The sequence below is a fragment of the Schistocerca serialis genome, chromosome 2, assembly GCF_023864345.2.
Source record: "Schistocerca serialis cubense isolate TAMUIC-IGC-003099 chromosome 2, iqSchSeri2.2, whole genome shotgun sequence".
Classification (NCBI taxonomy): Eukaryota; Metazoa; Arthropoda; class Insecta; order Orthoptera; family Acrididae; genus Schistocerca; species Schistocerca serialis.
Window position 1 is genome coordinate 539,129,637 of NC_064639.1, and position 16,042 is coordinate 539,145,678.

Genomic DNA, 16,042 nt, shown 5'->3' on the forward strand with positions numbered 1-16,042 from the left:
AAAGCAAAAATTGGTTCATTCCCTTGAGAAAGACTGTGATAAGTCAGCGAAATCAGGCGTATATAAGATTATGTGTGATTATTGCCCACGTTATTACATAGGTCAAACAGGCAGAGCTATAGCAGTAAGGTTTAAAGAACATCTTCCAATAAAGGGCGTAGGAACACGGAGGTCAGCCTTTGTGGAACATCTGGTGCAAATGGCTCATACACCTAAACCTTTACGTGACATAGAGCTACTACATCATGAAGTTAAGGGATATAGACTCGACACGCTTGAGGAACTACAAATTTATGCACACCCAATTACAGATATAGGTAATTTACTGAATGATCAACTGTATCTAAAACATAGGGCATACTTCGAAGGCTTCCAGTCTGTATTAGGTTTACAATAATTCATAATGCACGTGACCATCGCAGTTTCTGTAATTAGAGAACCTTTCCTACAGATGTTCATACGAGATTTGTTGGTCAGTTTATAAGGCTCTGTAGTAGAATGTAAAACGTAGTCATGCTGGATACTGTAATTAACTTACAATAGTAAAGTATAAAATTAATTCATAGCAAAAATTTTATCTGCGTAATAAGAGTTTGATTCTATACGTCTCGCGAATGCGCGCCGCCCTCCGTGAGGCAGCCCGCGAAACCCTCCGGTCCACAGTTTCTAGTCACACGACGAGGCCCATGCAACGGGCTTAAAGTGAATATGCTACAGCTTGTTTAATAGAAGTGACAAAACCTTATGGTTATGCATCAAGTTTTATAACGTTGACTTAGGACACGGCTTGTTTTAGGCAAACATTTAAATAATATTTTATGTAAGTACTACACGTTGCATCCTGTAGGATGACCAAATTTAATATAATTTACTAGCACATTATAATATTAACTTTTTGCAGGTTCTGAAGAACACGTTATTACTAATGTTGAAACCCAGGTAAACGATAAAGTTAACCTGCAACTGTAGGCTGTATATTCTTATATAAACAATACCAGTTGCTGTCGCTGCATAAAAATGTTAAAAATTATGAAATCCACTGTCGTCCTGATGTCTCATTTCACTCTCCACGGGCGACAATCCAAAGCACATTTAACACTTTGTGATGACGAAGTTGCGATATAATATGGAATTGCACTTTATGGTGGGATATCACAGACCATCAAAGATCTTGGGAATTTCTCCATTTCTAAATTTGGCATGCATTAAGAAACGTTACTGGATCTCAATACCGAGACTAATTACTAATACGGACATATACACTACTGGCCATTAAAATTGCTACACCAAGAAGAAATGCAGATGATAAATGGGTATTAATTGGACAAATATATTATACTAGAACTGACATGTGATTACATTATCACGCAATTTGGGTGCATAGATCCTGAGAAATCAGTACCCAGAACAACAACCTCTGGCCGTAATAATGGCCTTGATACGCCTGGGCATTGAGTCAAACAGAGCTTGGATGGCGTGTACAGGTACAGCTGCCCATGCAGCTTCAACACGATACCACAGTTCATCAAGAGTAGTGACTGGCTTATTGTGAGGAACCAGTTGCTCGGCCACCATTGACCACACGTTTTCAATTGGTGAGCGATCTGGAGAATGTGCTGGCTAGGGCAGCAGTCGTACATTCTCTGTATCCAGAAAGGCCCGTACAGGACCTGCAACATGCGGTCGTGCATTCTCGTGCTGAAATGTAGGGTTTCGCAGGGATCGAATGAAGGGTAGAGACACGGGTGGTAACACATCTGAAATGTAACGTCCACTGTTCAAAGTGCCGTCATGCGAACAAGAGGTGACCGAGACGTTGAACCAATGGCACCCCATACCATCACGCCGGGTGATACGCCAGTATGGCAATGTGCGTTCACCGCGATGTCGCCAGACACCGGTGATGCTGTAAACAGAACCTGGATTCATCCGAAAAAATGACGTTTTGCCATTCGTGCGCCCAGGTTCGTCGTTGAGTACACCATCGCAGGCGTTCCTTTCTGTGATGCAGCGTCAAGGGTAACCGCAGCCATGGCCTCCGAGCTGATAGTTCATGCTGCTGCAAACGTCGTAGAACTGTTCGCGCAGATGGTTGTTGTCTTGCAAACGTCCCCATCTGTTGACTCAGGGATCGAGACGTGGCTGCACGATCCGTTACAGCCATGTGGATAAGATGCCTGTCATCTCGACTGCTAGTGATATGAGGCCGTTGGGATCCAGCACGGCGTTCCGTATTACCCTCCTGAACCCACCGATTCCATATTCTGCTAACAGTCAGTGGATCTCGACCAACGCGAGGAGCAATGTCGCGATACGATAAACCGCAATCGCGATAGGCTACAATCCGACCTTTATCAAAGTCGGAAACGTGATGGTACGCATTTCTCCTCTTTATACGAGGCATCACAACAGCGTTTCACCAGGCAACGCCGGTCAGCTGATGTTTGTGTATGAGAAATCGGTTGGAAACTTTCCTCATGTCAGCACGTTGTAGGTGTCGCCACCGGCGCCAACCTTGTGTGAATGCTCTGAAAAGCTAATCATTTGCATATCACAGCATCTTCTTCCTGTTGGTTAAATTTCGCGTCTGTAGCACGTCATCTTCGTGGTGTAGGAATTTTAATGGCCAGTAGTGTAAAATCGTATGTCTAGTTGCATTCCAAATAACTGTAATACATAATTCTGTGCTCTCACATGCTTTTTGCACTCGACTGGCGCTGTTAGGATGGGCTGAGGAGCTGTTACTGGCCAATAATGATGCATTACACTCCTCAAGAGGTGGTGGACGTCAGTTCTGCCAGGCTCTGGCATTCTTGTTGAGCTGCTGGGTGAGACTTACGAAGCAAACGATGGTCCAGGTATGGGCTCTGGTGTCCGTGATGAGCTGGTTCTGGAGCCCACAGCAACAACTTATCATTCACAGTTCCTGAAAAGAAAAAAAAAGGATAACCATTGTGTAAATAAGGCGCTACTGCAACGGCTGCAGCTATTGATCCCACAGAGGTCTTGCAGCGAGCGTTGGGATCGACGAGGAGCCCTTTGACCAACGGCTAAGTGAAGAGTGCGCTGTCAGCAGAGGCCCAACAAGGAAGCAACACTGTGGAGGGAAATGACAAACAGTTATCGCGTGCCTGCTATACGGTACTCTCTCTCTCTCTCTCTCTTTCTCTCTCGCTCTCTTTCTGTCTCTGCCGCTGGTCTTTGTACCACAGACAGAATGCTGACATGAGCTATGTCGGTCACTTTCAGTAACGTTACATGTGGAAGTGACAGTTACGCGTCAGTTGGAATGGCAGTGGGTTGAAGGGGACATAGCCAGTAGCAGAGGTCGAAGTGAGCTTTCTTGTGAATGAACGGCTGTGCGGACTCCAAAGCTTGGTACAAGCCATTTTACACGATTTCCTTTTTGCTGTGGTGAGGCACAGGAGTGCGTTGAAACAGTGTTTGAATGGCGTTGTTCTGCAAATATTTTGGTTTGGTCATAATGGTGAGTTTCTTAGTTGCAGTTTCGGCCCAAATTCCTTGTTGATTCATGTGGTAATAGGTTACGATCTGGAATAGAATATTGTCTTCCCACAAATTCACATCATTAAGTTTGAGTTTAGTGTAAGTTGACAGACTCTCTGGTTTCTAAAGAGTAACAGGTTTTGCCCTATTCTGATTGCTGGTTTTACAGCATTAAGACTTAATTAATTGGTTATGTATATTCATACCGTACAAATTTTAGTGTAATATTTAATTCAGTGCATAGTATTATTTAACGCAGCGACATAAAACTAAGAACATTAGGCATGTAACTGAAGAATGTGTTACTCAGGCTTAACCTCTGTGTATTGAACCCATCTTACACATGTGGAAACGCCTCTAGTTTTTTGAGCAGGATTAGGTGAACTGTCATTTCTGTGCTTAATTACTCCAGTTTGTTATCTTGTAGTATCTTGGTTATTGTAAAGTGGCTCTTCGAGCGAGGTGTAAAACTCTAGAACTGGTTGATATTAATAATAAAATTAAAGTGTTGCTTGTCCATGCTAACTCCAGCACGTTCGACATTCCATCCATATGTTCATTACTATTTTAGTAAGTATAATTTTCGGCTTTCCGGGCGGGAAGAAGCGCCTGGTCCCCGGCACGAATCCGCCCGGCGTTTTGTGTCGAGGTCCGGCGAACCGGCCAGTCTGTGGATGGTTTTAATGCGGTTTTCCATCTGCCTCGGCGAATGCGGGCTGGTTCCCCGTATTCCGCCTCAGTTACACTATGTCGGCGATCGGCGATTGCTGCGCAAGCAACTTCTCCACGTACGCGTTTTTTCCTCCACGAATTCCTTTCCTGTGCTAACCTCTTCATCTCAGAGTAGCACTTGCAACCTACGTCCTCAATTATTTGCTTGACGTATTCCAATCTCTGTCTTCCTCTACAGTTTTTGCCCTCTACAGCTCCGTCTAGTACCATGGAAGTCATTCCCTCATGTCTTAGCAGATGTCCTATCATCCTGTCCCTTCTCCTTATCAGTGTTTTCCACATATTCCTTTCCTCTCCGATTCTGCGTAGAACCTCCTCATTCCTTACCTTATCAGTCCACCTAATTTTCAACATTCGTCTATAGCACCACATCTCAAATGCTTCGATTCTCTTCTGTTCCGGTTTTCCCACAGTCCATGTTTCACTACCATACAATGCTGTACTCAAGACGTACATCCTCAGAAATTTCTTGCTCAAATTAAGGCCGGTATTTGATATTAGTAGACTTCTCTTGGCCAGAAATGCCTTTTTTGCCATACCGAGTCTGCTTTTGATGTCCTCCTTGCTCCGTCCGTCATTGGTTATTTTACTGCCTAGGTAGCAGAATTCCTTAACTTCATTGGCTTCGTGACCATCAATCCTGATGTTAAGTTTCTCGCTGTTCTCATTTCTACTACTTCTCATTACCTTCGTCTTTCTCCGATTTACTCTCAAACCATACTGTGTACTCATTAGACTGTTCATTCCGTCTAGCAGATCATTTAATTCTTCTTCACTTTCACTCAGGATAGCAATGGCATCAGCGAATCGTGTCATTGATATCCTTTTACCTTGTATTTTAATTCCACTCCTGAACCTTTCTTTTATTTCCATCATTGCTTCCTCGATGTACAGATTGAAGAGTAGGGGCGAAAGGCTACAGCCTTGTCTTACACCCTTCTTAATACGAGCACTTCGTTCTTGATCGTCCACTCTTATTATTCCCTCTTGGTTGTTGTACATATTGTATATGACCCGTCTCTCCCTTTAGCTTACCCCTACTTTTTTCAGAATCTCGAACGGCTTGCACCATTTTATATCGTCGAACGCTTTTTCCAGGTCGACAAATCCTATGAAAGTGTCTTGATTGTTCTTTAGCCTTGCTTCCATTATTAGCCGTAACGTCAGAATTGCCTCTCTCGTCCCTTTACTTTTCCTAAAGCCAAACTGATCGTCACCTAGCGCATTCTCAATTTTCTTTTCCATTCTTCTGTATATTATTCTTGTAAGCAGCTTCGATGCATGAGCTGTTAAGTTGATTGTGCGATAATTCTCGCACTTGTCAGCTCTTGCCGTCTTCGGAATTGTGTGGATGATGCTTTTCCGAAAGTCAGATGGTATATCGCCAGACTCATATATTCTACACACCAACGTGAATAGTCGTTTTGTTGCCACTTCCCCCAATGATTTTAGAAATTCTGATGGAATGTTATCTATCCCTTCTGCCTTATTTGACCGTAAGTCCTCCAAAGCTCTTTTAAATTCCGATTCTAATACTGGATCCCCTATCTCTTCTAAATCGACTCCTGTTTCTTCTTCTATCACATCAGACAAATCTTCACCCTCATGGAGGCTTTCAATGTATTCTTTCCACCTATCTGCTCTCTCCTCTGCATTTAACAGTGGAATTCCCGTTGCACTCTTAATGTTACCACCGTTGCTTTTAATGTCACCAAAGGTTGTTTTGACTTTCCTGTATGCTGAGTCTGTCCTTGCGACAATCATATCTTTTTCGATATCTTCACATTTTTCCTGCAGCCATTTCGTCTTAGCTTCCCTGCACTTCCTATTTATTTCATTCCTCAGCGACTTGTATTTCTGTATTCCTGATTTTCCCGGAACATGTTTGTACTTCCTCCTTTCATCAATCAACTGAAGTATTTCTTCTGTTACCCATGGTTTCTTCGCAGCTACCTTCTTTGTACCTATGTTTTCCTTTCCAACTTCTGTGATGGCCCTTTTTAGAGATGTCCATTCCTCTTCAACTGTACTGCCTACTGCGCTATTCCTTATTGCCGTATCTATAGCGTTAGAGAACTTCAAACGTATCTCGTCATTCCTTAGTACTTTCGTATCCCACTTCTTTGCGTATTGATTCTTCCTGACTAATGTCTTGAACTTCAGCCTACTCTTCATCACTACTATATTGTGATCTGAGTCTATATCTGCTCCTGGGTACGCGTTACAATCCAGTATCTGATTTCGGAATCTCTGTCTGACCATGATGTAATCTAATTGAAATCTTCCCGTATCTCCCGGCCTTTTCCAAGTATACCTCCTCCTCTTGTGATTCTTGAACAGGGTATTCGCTATTACTAGCTGAAACTTGTTACAGAACTCAATTAGTCTTTCTCCTCTTTCATTCCTTGTCCCAAGCCCATATTCTCCTGTAACCTTTTCTTCTACTTCCCTGGGGGGGGGGGGGGGGGGGGTCCACCGGGGGCCGAACCGCACAATAACCCTGGGTTCGGTGTGGGGCGGCGGAGGGGTGAAGTGGACTGCGGTAATCGTCGTGGGGTTGTGGACCACTGCGGCTGCGGCGGGGACGGAGCCTCTCCGTCGTTTCTAGATCCCCGGTTAACATACAATACAATTCATACAAGTATAATTTTATGACATAGCAACAACAGCACTTGTATAAAATATGGACTCATACTTACGGAGACATTCTTCAGCACCAGTGATGTTGATCCTAAGCCCTCATTCACTCTCCTGCTGTTATCGGGTGTGGCAAATCTCCATCATTTAATTATGTGTCAGCTCAAAGCCTCTGACTGCAGCTCTAGTTTTATGTATGGTGACAGGTGCACACTGACTGCTGCTGCTGCCAGCTTCGTTCTCATCATTGCTGCGGTTCTTTTGCTTCGTTTTAGGTCACTGTGAGAGAACTGTGAAACCCACACCTTCGATAGGTTCAACAGCTAGGGAGTGTGGTGGGGGATACGCACTCTGCAGTCGCACGGAAACTCCCTCTGGGGAGTCAGCCAGATTAACAGTAGTATTCAGTAGCAACAGCACACTTAAAGTTTGAATCAGAATTACTATAATTCTTCTTCTTAAGCTGGAGAGAAAGACATCCATACTCCTCCGAATTTAATACTGCTTCACATGTGTAAATATCATATTTCCAGGAAGCTGTCTCACAACCTTTTACTTAAGCAGTTATCGTCGAAGATACTGAACATTGTCATAATAACCATATTGCTCGTGCTCACACGTAGTGGGTCAGGTTAATTTTCAGTCTATGAGACTTGCGAGTCATACTGCAGCCCAAGTTAAAATCCGTCTATCTCGACTTGACGATGGTGACTAATTTGCTATTCTGGTATTGAAAACCTGCTGCACTTGCACTTGAGTGAGAGTTAATGAATGTAATATATGAAATGTATTTAATGTATGTGGAATAGTGTGGCTCTCATTTATCATATTGAAAAGTGTATATACATATACTATGAGTTAACACAAAGTATTCCATATTTTGAGATGCGGCAGTACGGAACAAAACAAGAAAAAAATGTCCAGTAAACATGGGCTCTAAAATGCATACCTAAGGCGCTATGAGCACATGTACAGCTTCGCTATTCTGAAACATACCTTCGGTATTCTGAAACGAATCTCTTCTAATGAACAAGTGCTCATAGCTCTTAAGGTATGCATTTTAGAGCCCATGTTTACTGGACCTTCTTTGTTGTTTTGATCCATATTACACCTTTCAAAATACGGAATACTTTTTTTCAGTACCCTCTATATATACTGGGTATCCCTCCTAAGAATCATCGGGCGCATTTTGTGTGATGTTTCGGCCAATGTCTGCAATTTCGTTTTTGCAATGTGTAACTGGAGTCAGCCCAAACAAATACCGCGCATCACGTCTTTCATGTGACGTCCACGTCGACGCAAAGTGTCAGTATGTTTCCCGTTATAAACAAAACGATTTTAAAAGGGCAATTTTACGTGCACATTTAATAGGCTTGTCCCAGATTAGTCAAGTGCAGTATTCGTTTCATCGATATCTATTAATATGGACATCTCAACCTACACAAAACTGTACAACGTATAAAACTTAACAATATTTGGATATCCAACAATATTGTATCTAAATATATTAATATATAAATTACGAACAGTTTTGCCAGTTCACAAAAAGCGAAATAAATAGCTCTAATCAATTAACAGCTAAATGTAGGAACGTATTATGCACAGTGTACTTACAGAATGACCACTGATGATGCTTTATAAATAAAAGCGAAGAGCGTCGGGTGAACAAGAGTCCTGAATTTCAGTAATCTTAAGACGAAAAAATAACAGGCACAACTGACATGATGGCTCCTTCTGTGACCGCAAATAAAACATGTCTCTAAAATTCGTTGATGGCGAGTAAAACACCCATATACGACTGATATAATCTTTCAAGCGACTAAAAATCGTTCTCAGCCAGATTTTTCCTTAAATGTGGAAATAGGTGGAGCTTAGAGGACACCAATACGAAAAATAGGGGATAATTTACACTTCATACTGTTTTCCGTTGTTCAAAGCACGTTGTCCCTGTGAAAGCCTTTTTATGTGTTGTGTTTCATGCCTCTTGTCTCGTATTTTTCGTTCATTTGATAATTTGATGGCGTATTCGCTAGTTATATCATTCCCCAAATGTTCAAATGTGTGTGAATTCCTAAGGATCCAAACCGCTTAGGTCATCGGTTCCTAGACTTACACACTACTTAAACTAACTTAAGTTAAGAACAACACACATACTCATGTCCGAAGGAGGACTCGAACCTCCGGCGGGAGGGGCCGCGCAATCCGTGACATGGCGCCTCAAACCGCGGGCTAATCCGCGCACTAACATTCCCCTTCTAAGAAGATATGAAGCTTTTTATTTCAGTCACAGCCGTGACGTAATTATGTGGTAGCATTCCAGTGTTTCTGATCTTGCATATTAAAATGCAGGGTGTTTGTTTTAACTTGAGACAACTAAATATTCGAAAACGACACATCGTCCGAAAAATGTTCTCGGTGAAAAATTAATATTTATAAAAGGGATATCTGTCTTTGCTTCAACTGGCCACATCCTGTTTTCAAAAGGGAAATGCAGAATCAAATTCGTCTGGTCTTAATTGCAAAAACAGGCACTTGAGATCTGTGGACCAAAACGCCATCTAATACGAATGGGAAACAATGGTTTGAGTAAATCGTGCGTATTTTTTGGCCCAGAATCGGAATATGCAAGGAAAATGGGGCAGGGGGTGTTCCTGTTTGAAAATACAAAACTGACGCTGCCCACACAGCAAGGGTGGGTAGAAGGTAGCCAGTTGTAGCACAGACATACGTCCTCTTTACTGATATTAGCTTTTCATCTAGAACATTTTTTTGAACGATGCGTCGTTTTGGTTGTCTCACCCTATCTGTATATTTGGCGTCAACGAAAGCTGGACTAGTACGTTACCCGAATAATTACATCTATAACATATCTGTCTGCTTCTATTGGTTACCGCCGTCTCACATAGTAGTCAATAAAGCTGTAAACCCATTACTAAATAATCGGTGTGATGAAGATTCAAATGAACCTGACACAGAGAGATGAGAGAGCGTTATCATACTTGTGACAACAACAGTCATTCGGGTAGAAGTGTGCGTACTTACACGGTCATAGAAAATTGCTTACAAAACACTCATGCGATCCATAGAATACTGCTCACGCGTGGAACCAGTACCAAATGGGGCTAATGGAAGATACTGAACCTGTCCTTTTAGTCACAGAGTTGTTTGATCTTTGGCAAAGTAGGACAGAAATACTGAGAAGCCCGAAATGGCAGACGCTTGAAGAGAGATGGCAATAGTCCGGCAAAGCCTACTTACATGGCATCAGGGATCAATTTTGGCGGAAGCATCTAGGGATGTGGTACAGGTGCATAGGTATACCTCTCGTAGGGACCGCAGAGACGGAAATTAGGCTAATTGCAGCACGCAAAGTCATTCCTCCCGCGCTCCTTACGCGAATGAAATGGGAAGAAGCCGTAATAAATGGTACATTCGGAAGCATCTTCTGACATTGGCTTCACTGTGGTTTGCAGCGTATAGAAATTGATGTAGATGTAGGTGTTGAACAAGTAGAGAGAGAGCGAGCGAGAGAAAAGACGTGTGTGTGTGTGTGTGTGTGTGTGTGTGTGTGTGTGTGTGTGTGTGTGTGTGTGTGTGTCTGAGACAGAGAGAGAAAATACAGGATTGTAAGCTGAGTGCTTGCCAATATGAAACGTGTTGTTCCGGGAAGGCTGACGTAATTCGCTGCACTGCGATTTTTCGCTGGCGAGTCTTCCACGAACATTAACTACGTTGACAGCGATTCATGTGCAAATACTTACAGGGCCTGATTATGATCGCTTCTTTGTGTGTTAGTTACATATTCCATAGAGCATTTGAGCGGTCCTTTTACTGAAATGATGTGGAACGATCCAGTTTACAGGATATGTATACATGATTACTGTTAACATTAATGAACACGTTATGATTTTATTTCTTCTCATGCAAGTACACTTGCAAACACTTCTTTTTGTCTTTTTTTTACTGGCTACCAGTTTTTAAGCAGAAATTCGGCAATGCAGTAGAAGAAGTTGTCCAGGAGAAATGATTTTACATTAGATTTAAAACTTGCTTCGCTACCTGTCAGACATTTAATGTTTTTGGGCAACTGATCGAAAAATTTTACTGCTGCATATTAAACTCCTCCCTGAGCCAGTGACAGCTTCAACAATGGGTATTTTTCTCTCTAGTGTTGTAGGTGTGTACATCACTGTTCTCAAATTGTGATGGATTATTTACGACGAATTTCATTAGCGGAAATATGTATTGTGACGGCGTAGTAAAATGCCCAGTTCCTTGAGGAGATACGTGAATGACGTCTGTGGGCTAACACCACGCTTTTTCTTACTGCTCACTTTTGTGCAGTCAATATTTTCTTTTGACGAGTTACTCCATAAAATTATTCCGTACGACGTTATTGTGGGGAAATATGCAAAATATGTCAGGAGTTGATACTTTTGTTTCCAAGATTAGCAAATGTGTAGTATTAAGCGAGTCATAACAATATTTGAATATCTAAAAACGTTTTATTTTATTCCCTTGTATCTCCAGTTTAGGAATACTCCGTCTGTAAAGACTGACACTAAGACACCTGGAGATAATGATTTTCTGCGAAATTTCGAAGTTACTGATATCATTACAGCGTTCCCGCCGTATCCAGTAACCCTATTAGCAGAATTATGGTGCAGTGTTCCCAAGATTGTTTTTCTCAAAATATGTTATTTGCTAACCGTGGCTACATATTTCCAATCCTTTCTGACATCATACATGGAGCTAAGCAGCTCAACGACTGAAGTGCAACAACGAGATCTCTGCTTATGCTGTTGCACTGCTTCGCTGTTTCTGAGTATGGACCTTTGCTGCAGTTATTGTGCATAGACGAAGAGATTTACTTGGGCTGGACTGGTCTGGACACCTGATACCTGTGTGGAGGTACTGCTAGACGGGGCCACCTGGCTGACTGTCTCAGCAGTGCATGCAACAATGCTACCGAAATATGCAATAAATATTCAGTCACAGTACTATCAGTACTAAACATATTTGACTGAATGCAAACAGTGGTATACCTGAGACTGATACAACATAAAAGATACTGGAATTGTAATAATCTTCATGGTAGCTATACAGGTGGTGTACAAAAACACGGAAACACTAAAAACACACAAAACATTAACATGTCTGATACCGTGTAGGGAGCCATTGGCATTCAGACCAGCTTCTAGTCGTCTCGGAATCCATGAATGGAGGTCCTGTACGATTTTCAAGGGAATCTTATACCACTCTTTCTGCAAAATATTGGCAAGTTCAGGTAATGATAAAGGAGGTGGATGGTGATCACGCACTCTTCTCTCCAAAGTAGGCCACAAGAGCTCAATAATATAGACATTTGGTGGCCAGTGGATAAGAGACAAAGCCTCGGCCTTGTCGTCTTGCAACAGAGCATTCCCATTGGGTAACAAACATTGTAGCATGGGCTGGACACGATCAGACAAAACCCTTACATAATTCTTGGCGGAAATGCGACGTTACAGAATAATCATGGGGCCCGTTGACTACCAGCATATGGCTGCCTAAACCATCACCGAACCCCTGCCATACTTCACTCTTAGCCAGAAGTTGGAAACAATGGGTAGTAAGACTCATCCGACGATATGACCTTTTCCCATTGTCCATAGTCTAGGTTTTATGCCTTCGGTACCACGTTTTCTTGATACGGGCATTTGAATCTTGATGAGTGGTTTTTGTATTTCAGCTCGCCCTGCAGTTCCGGAGGTCCCTTCATGTTATTTCGGTGCTGACACAGTTCGCGAGTGCTACATTCAGTTCCGCAATGACTTTTTCAGCTTTCGTCCTCTTATTTTTCGTCATAATCCTTTACAATGACCGACCGTCATGATCACTCCACTCACGCTTTCGTCCACGTTGTGACTTAGCATATGTTGTTTTTCCACTTTCTCTACATGCGATATAAATCTCCACATGGCGCCTTTTGAATCACCAGAACTTTGGCTACCTTTACGCACTGATGCTCCTAGTAATTTCTGATTCATCACTGAATGCACTTTAATCTTTGCGTCATGTTTCTTAATTTCCAATGAATTGTATGACATCAGCAGCGTCAGCGATTCTATGAAAACTACTCAGTTTATTCAAGTACACATTCCGTCATCAGCGAATAACGCTCGTGATTCTATCGTTAATTACAATATGTCATTACGACCTATATGGCGGAAAAGTAAGATTAGGGCCTGGCCTTTCGTTGACAACGAGTTCGGTAGAGATAGAGCATAACCTCGAATGGGGAATGATGCCGAACGGAATCGATCTTGTCCCTTTTATAGCAACCGTCCTTTCAGTGACCTTAATCGATCTATTGAAATCAATAAAGTCCAAGTCAGGATGGTCGGACGGGGATTTGAATCCTGCTACTTTCAAATGCGAGTCCCCAGCCCTAAGCACTGAGCCCCTTCCCTAGCTTCATCTATCTGGAGCAGTTACCTGCTTACCGAGGATTCTCCGATACCCAAAGTGATCTTCTCTCGGGACGATTTTTACCTACTTTCCCATTCTTCTTTAAATAATTCGTGTCAGTGTTTTGGCAGACATGATTTATGAAACTGATAGTTCGGCAATATTCACAGCTCTCAACACGTATCCTCTTTGGCAATGAGATTATTACATTGATTTTCTGAGGGTATTTCGCCTGTGTCATATATCTTGAACATGAAGTGGAACAGATTCGTCGTGGCTGGCTCTCCCATGGAACTTAATAATTCTGAGGGAGTGTCGTCTACTTCAGGAACTTGTTCCCACTTACGTCTTTCAGTGGTCAGTCAAATTTTTTTCATACTGTCGTATTTCCCATCTCATCTCATCTGCCTCCTCTTCCCTTTTCATAACACTGTCTGCAAGTTAGCGTCTTTTGCATAGTCTTTCTATGTATTCCTTCCAACATTCAGCTTCCCCTTCTTTGCTTATACCGCTTGCCATCTGAACTCTTAATCATACTCGAGTTTCGAGTTCAAATTCCCGTGCTTGCAGAAAATAATAATGTATTGAGGACGGATTCGCATATTTGCAGGTACACAAATTATTGTTTTGCTTTAACATGCAAGCATGTTTCACCACAGTTGTGGCATCCTCAGTGGCTTTTTTCTTTCTTTTATTTTTCTGATACAACTACACTCTAAGCATAGCTACATGTCGTCGCCGAAGGTTGACTCCAAAATTTCGACTACTTATGACTTATGCGTTACCCGCAGTTCCTATACGACTTCTGAAGATGCCTCAAAAAGGCGAAACGCTGTTCCTGCAACTTAGACTGTTTTTTCCTGCTGAAAATCTATCACCTTTATTTACCATGACCATAGAATGGGAGGATTTAAATAACAAACGGAACACCTTTGGGATGAGTTGAGGACGTCGACTTCGCACCGGACTCCAGCGTCACACTTCACTATTTTCTCTGGTTTCTGCTCTTGAGGAAGAATGAGCTGCATTTCCTCCGCAGACATTCAGTCACCTCATAGAAATTGTACCCAGTACAGATCAAGCCGCCATAAATGCGAAGGGCGGACACAGCCTTGTCCACTAATTGGTGTCCGGATACTTTTTATCAGATAGTGTATAAAGCATACTTTGGAACATCGGAGTCTGCAGTACTTTAGATTTTTCCATGAAAATTTAGCTGTGAAGAAGATTTGTTGCCGATGGAATCCTCACAATATGAAATGCCAAAAAGTACGACCAAGGAAATGCGAAATACGTGTAAAACATCTTAACAGTAAGTGAAATTTGGATATATTCATACGAGCCGGAAATTAAGCTTCAATCAGCTGTTTGGGTCCCAAAATGATTCGTAGCCAACAAAAGTTTCAAGAATATGATCGCTTGTCTCTTTGCTTGCAGTGAGCATACCGCAACCGTAGCTTTAGAGGATCGAAGAACAGTTAATACTGAATGCTATACAGACTTTTGTTTGCTACTACAAGTAATCGCAGAAGTAAGGAGGTGCAACTAAAAAGTCACGTCATTCGTCATCATCACAGTGTCAAATGACATCAAACGATTGTTAATTTCAAGAAGAAAGACGAAAACGTCAAATTAATGCCTTATTGCCAGTATTTCCCTTATTTATTACCTAAAAACTTCCTTTATTCTGTAATGTCACACAAAATCGTACGGGTAGCGATTCTTATCTGTTCAAGAAAATACTGATACCCTCGAGGCCATCTTTTTGAGGAACCAACATCAAAGTGCAAAAATAGTTCCTAACTTGGTTTGAGAGCCTAAAAAACTATACAAATTTTAATGACGGATACTTTGAGGAACAATGAAATAGTTTGCTCTCAAAATACTTTAATTTCATTGTCTGCGTAGAAATTTTAAAGTCACCCTCATACCAGGGTTATCAGCCAGCTAAGTACAGAGTCGGTAGAGGGCAATGTGGAGTGAAAGGCCCCAGATTACAGTGGCTGAGAAAATACTGAACAATCTAAAATAACGTTCTTTGGCATTCCTAGAACTTTAGGGACACGTGATCTTCCTGTTACAGTGTCCATAGGCCCACATATAATATTTTCCAATACATTCTCTAACATGTTGGTCAAATCTCATTGCCCACGTCACCACCACAGGTTCGACCTTACTATTACCTGGTGACAGTGGCGATGGCATCTGGCCAGGACTGCATGACCGACTAGATCGACGATCAGCTTCGCTGAATTTGAACTCGGGACGACGGTGGTTCAAACCATCGTTCGGCCATCTCGAACGTTTTTTCATGTTTCCCTAAATCACTTAATGCAAGTGCCAAGAAGGGCCATTGGAAAAGGATAAGACTGAGCTCCTTCCCAATTTCTCCTCGAGCTTGTGCTCCGTCTCTAAAGCTCTCTTCGTCGATAGGATACTAAACTACTATCCTCCTTCCTTGGGTACCCAATTCGACAACTGAAGGAAGTTATGTGAGCATTCCATTGGTTTTCTACTCAACTACCAGGTAGTTGCTACCTTCGTGTCTAGGTTTCGACTTAATTCTTTCTCAGCTCTCTGTACTGTAAACTTCCTTCAAATTCTTTGCTTTCCTGCTTTCACTTCCATTCTACGAATCCTTCGAAAATTATTTATCTGAGATCATTTCCCCGCAGAGCTTGCCCAATCCAATTTATCATTCTTGCTTTTATTACGA

At 42.1% G+C, this 16,042-nt stretch overlaps 1 protein-coding gene across 1 annotated transcript in view; it reads right to left on the minus strand.

Annotated features, from left to right (window-relative positions):
• Window positions 1-2,771: 2,771 nt before the first annotated feature.
• LOC126456186 (sperm flagellar protein 2-like) overlaps window positions 2,772-16,042 on the minus strand; it is a 189,656-nt gene continuing 176,385 nt past the window's right edge. Inside the window, exon 5 of the mRNA XM_050091940.1 lies at window positions 2,772-2,926. Within this exon, the coding sequence (XP_049947897.1) occupies window positions 2,772-2,926 (155 nt within the window). The remainder of the gene's footprint in view (window positions 2,927-16,042) is intronic.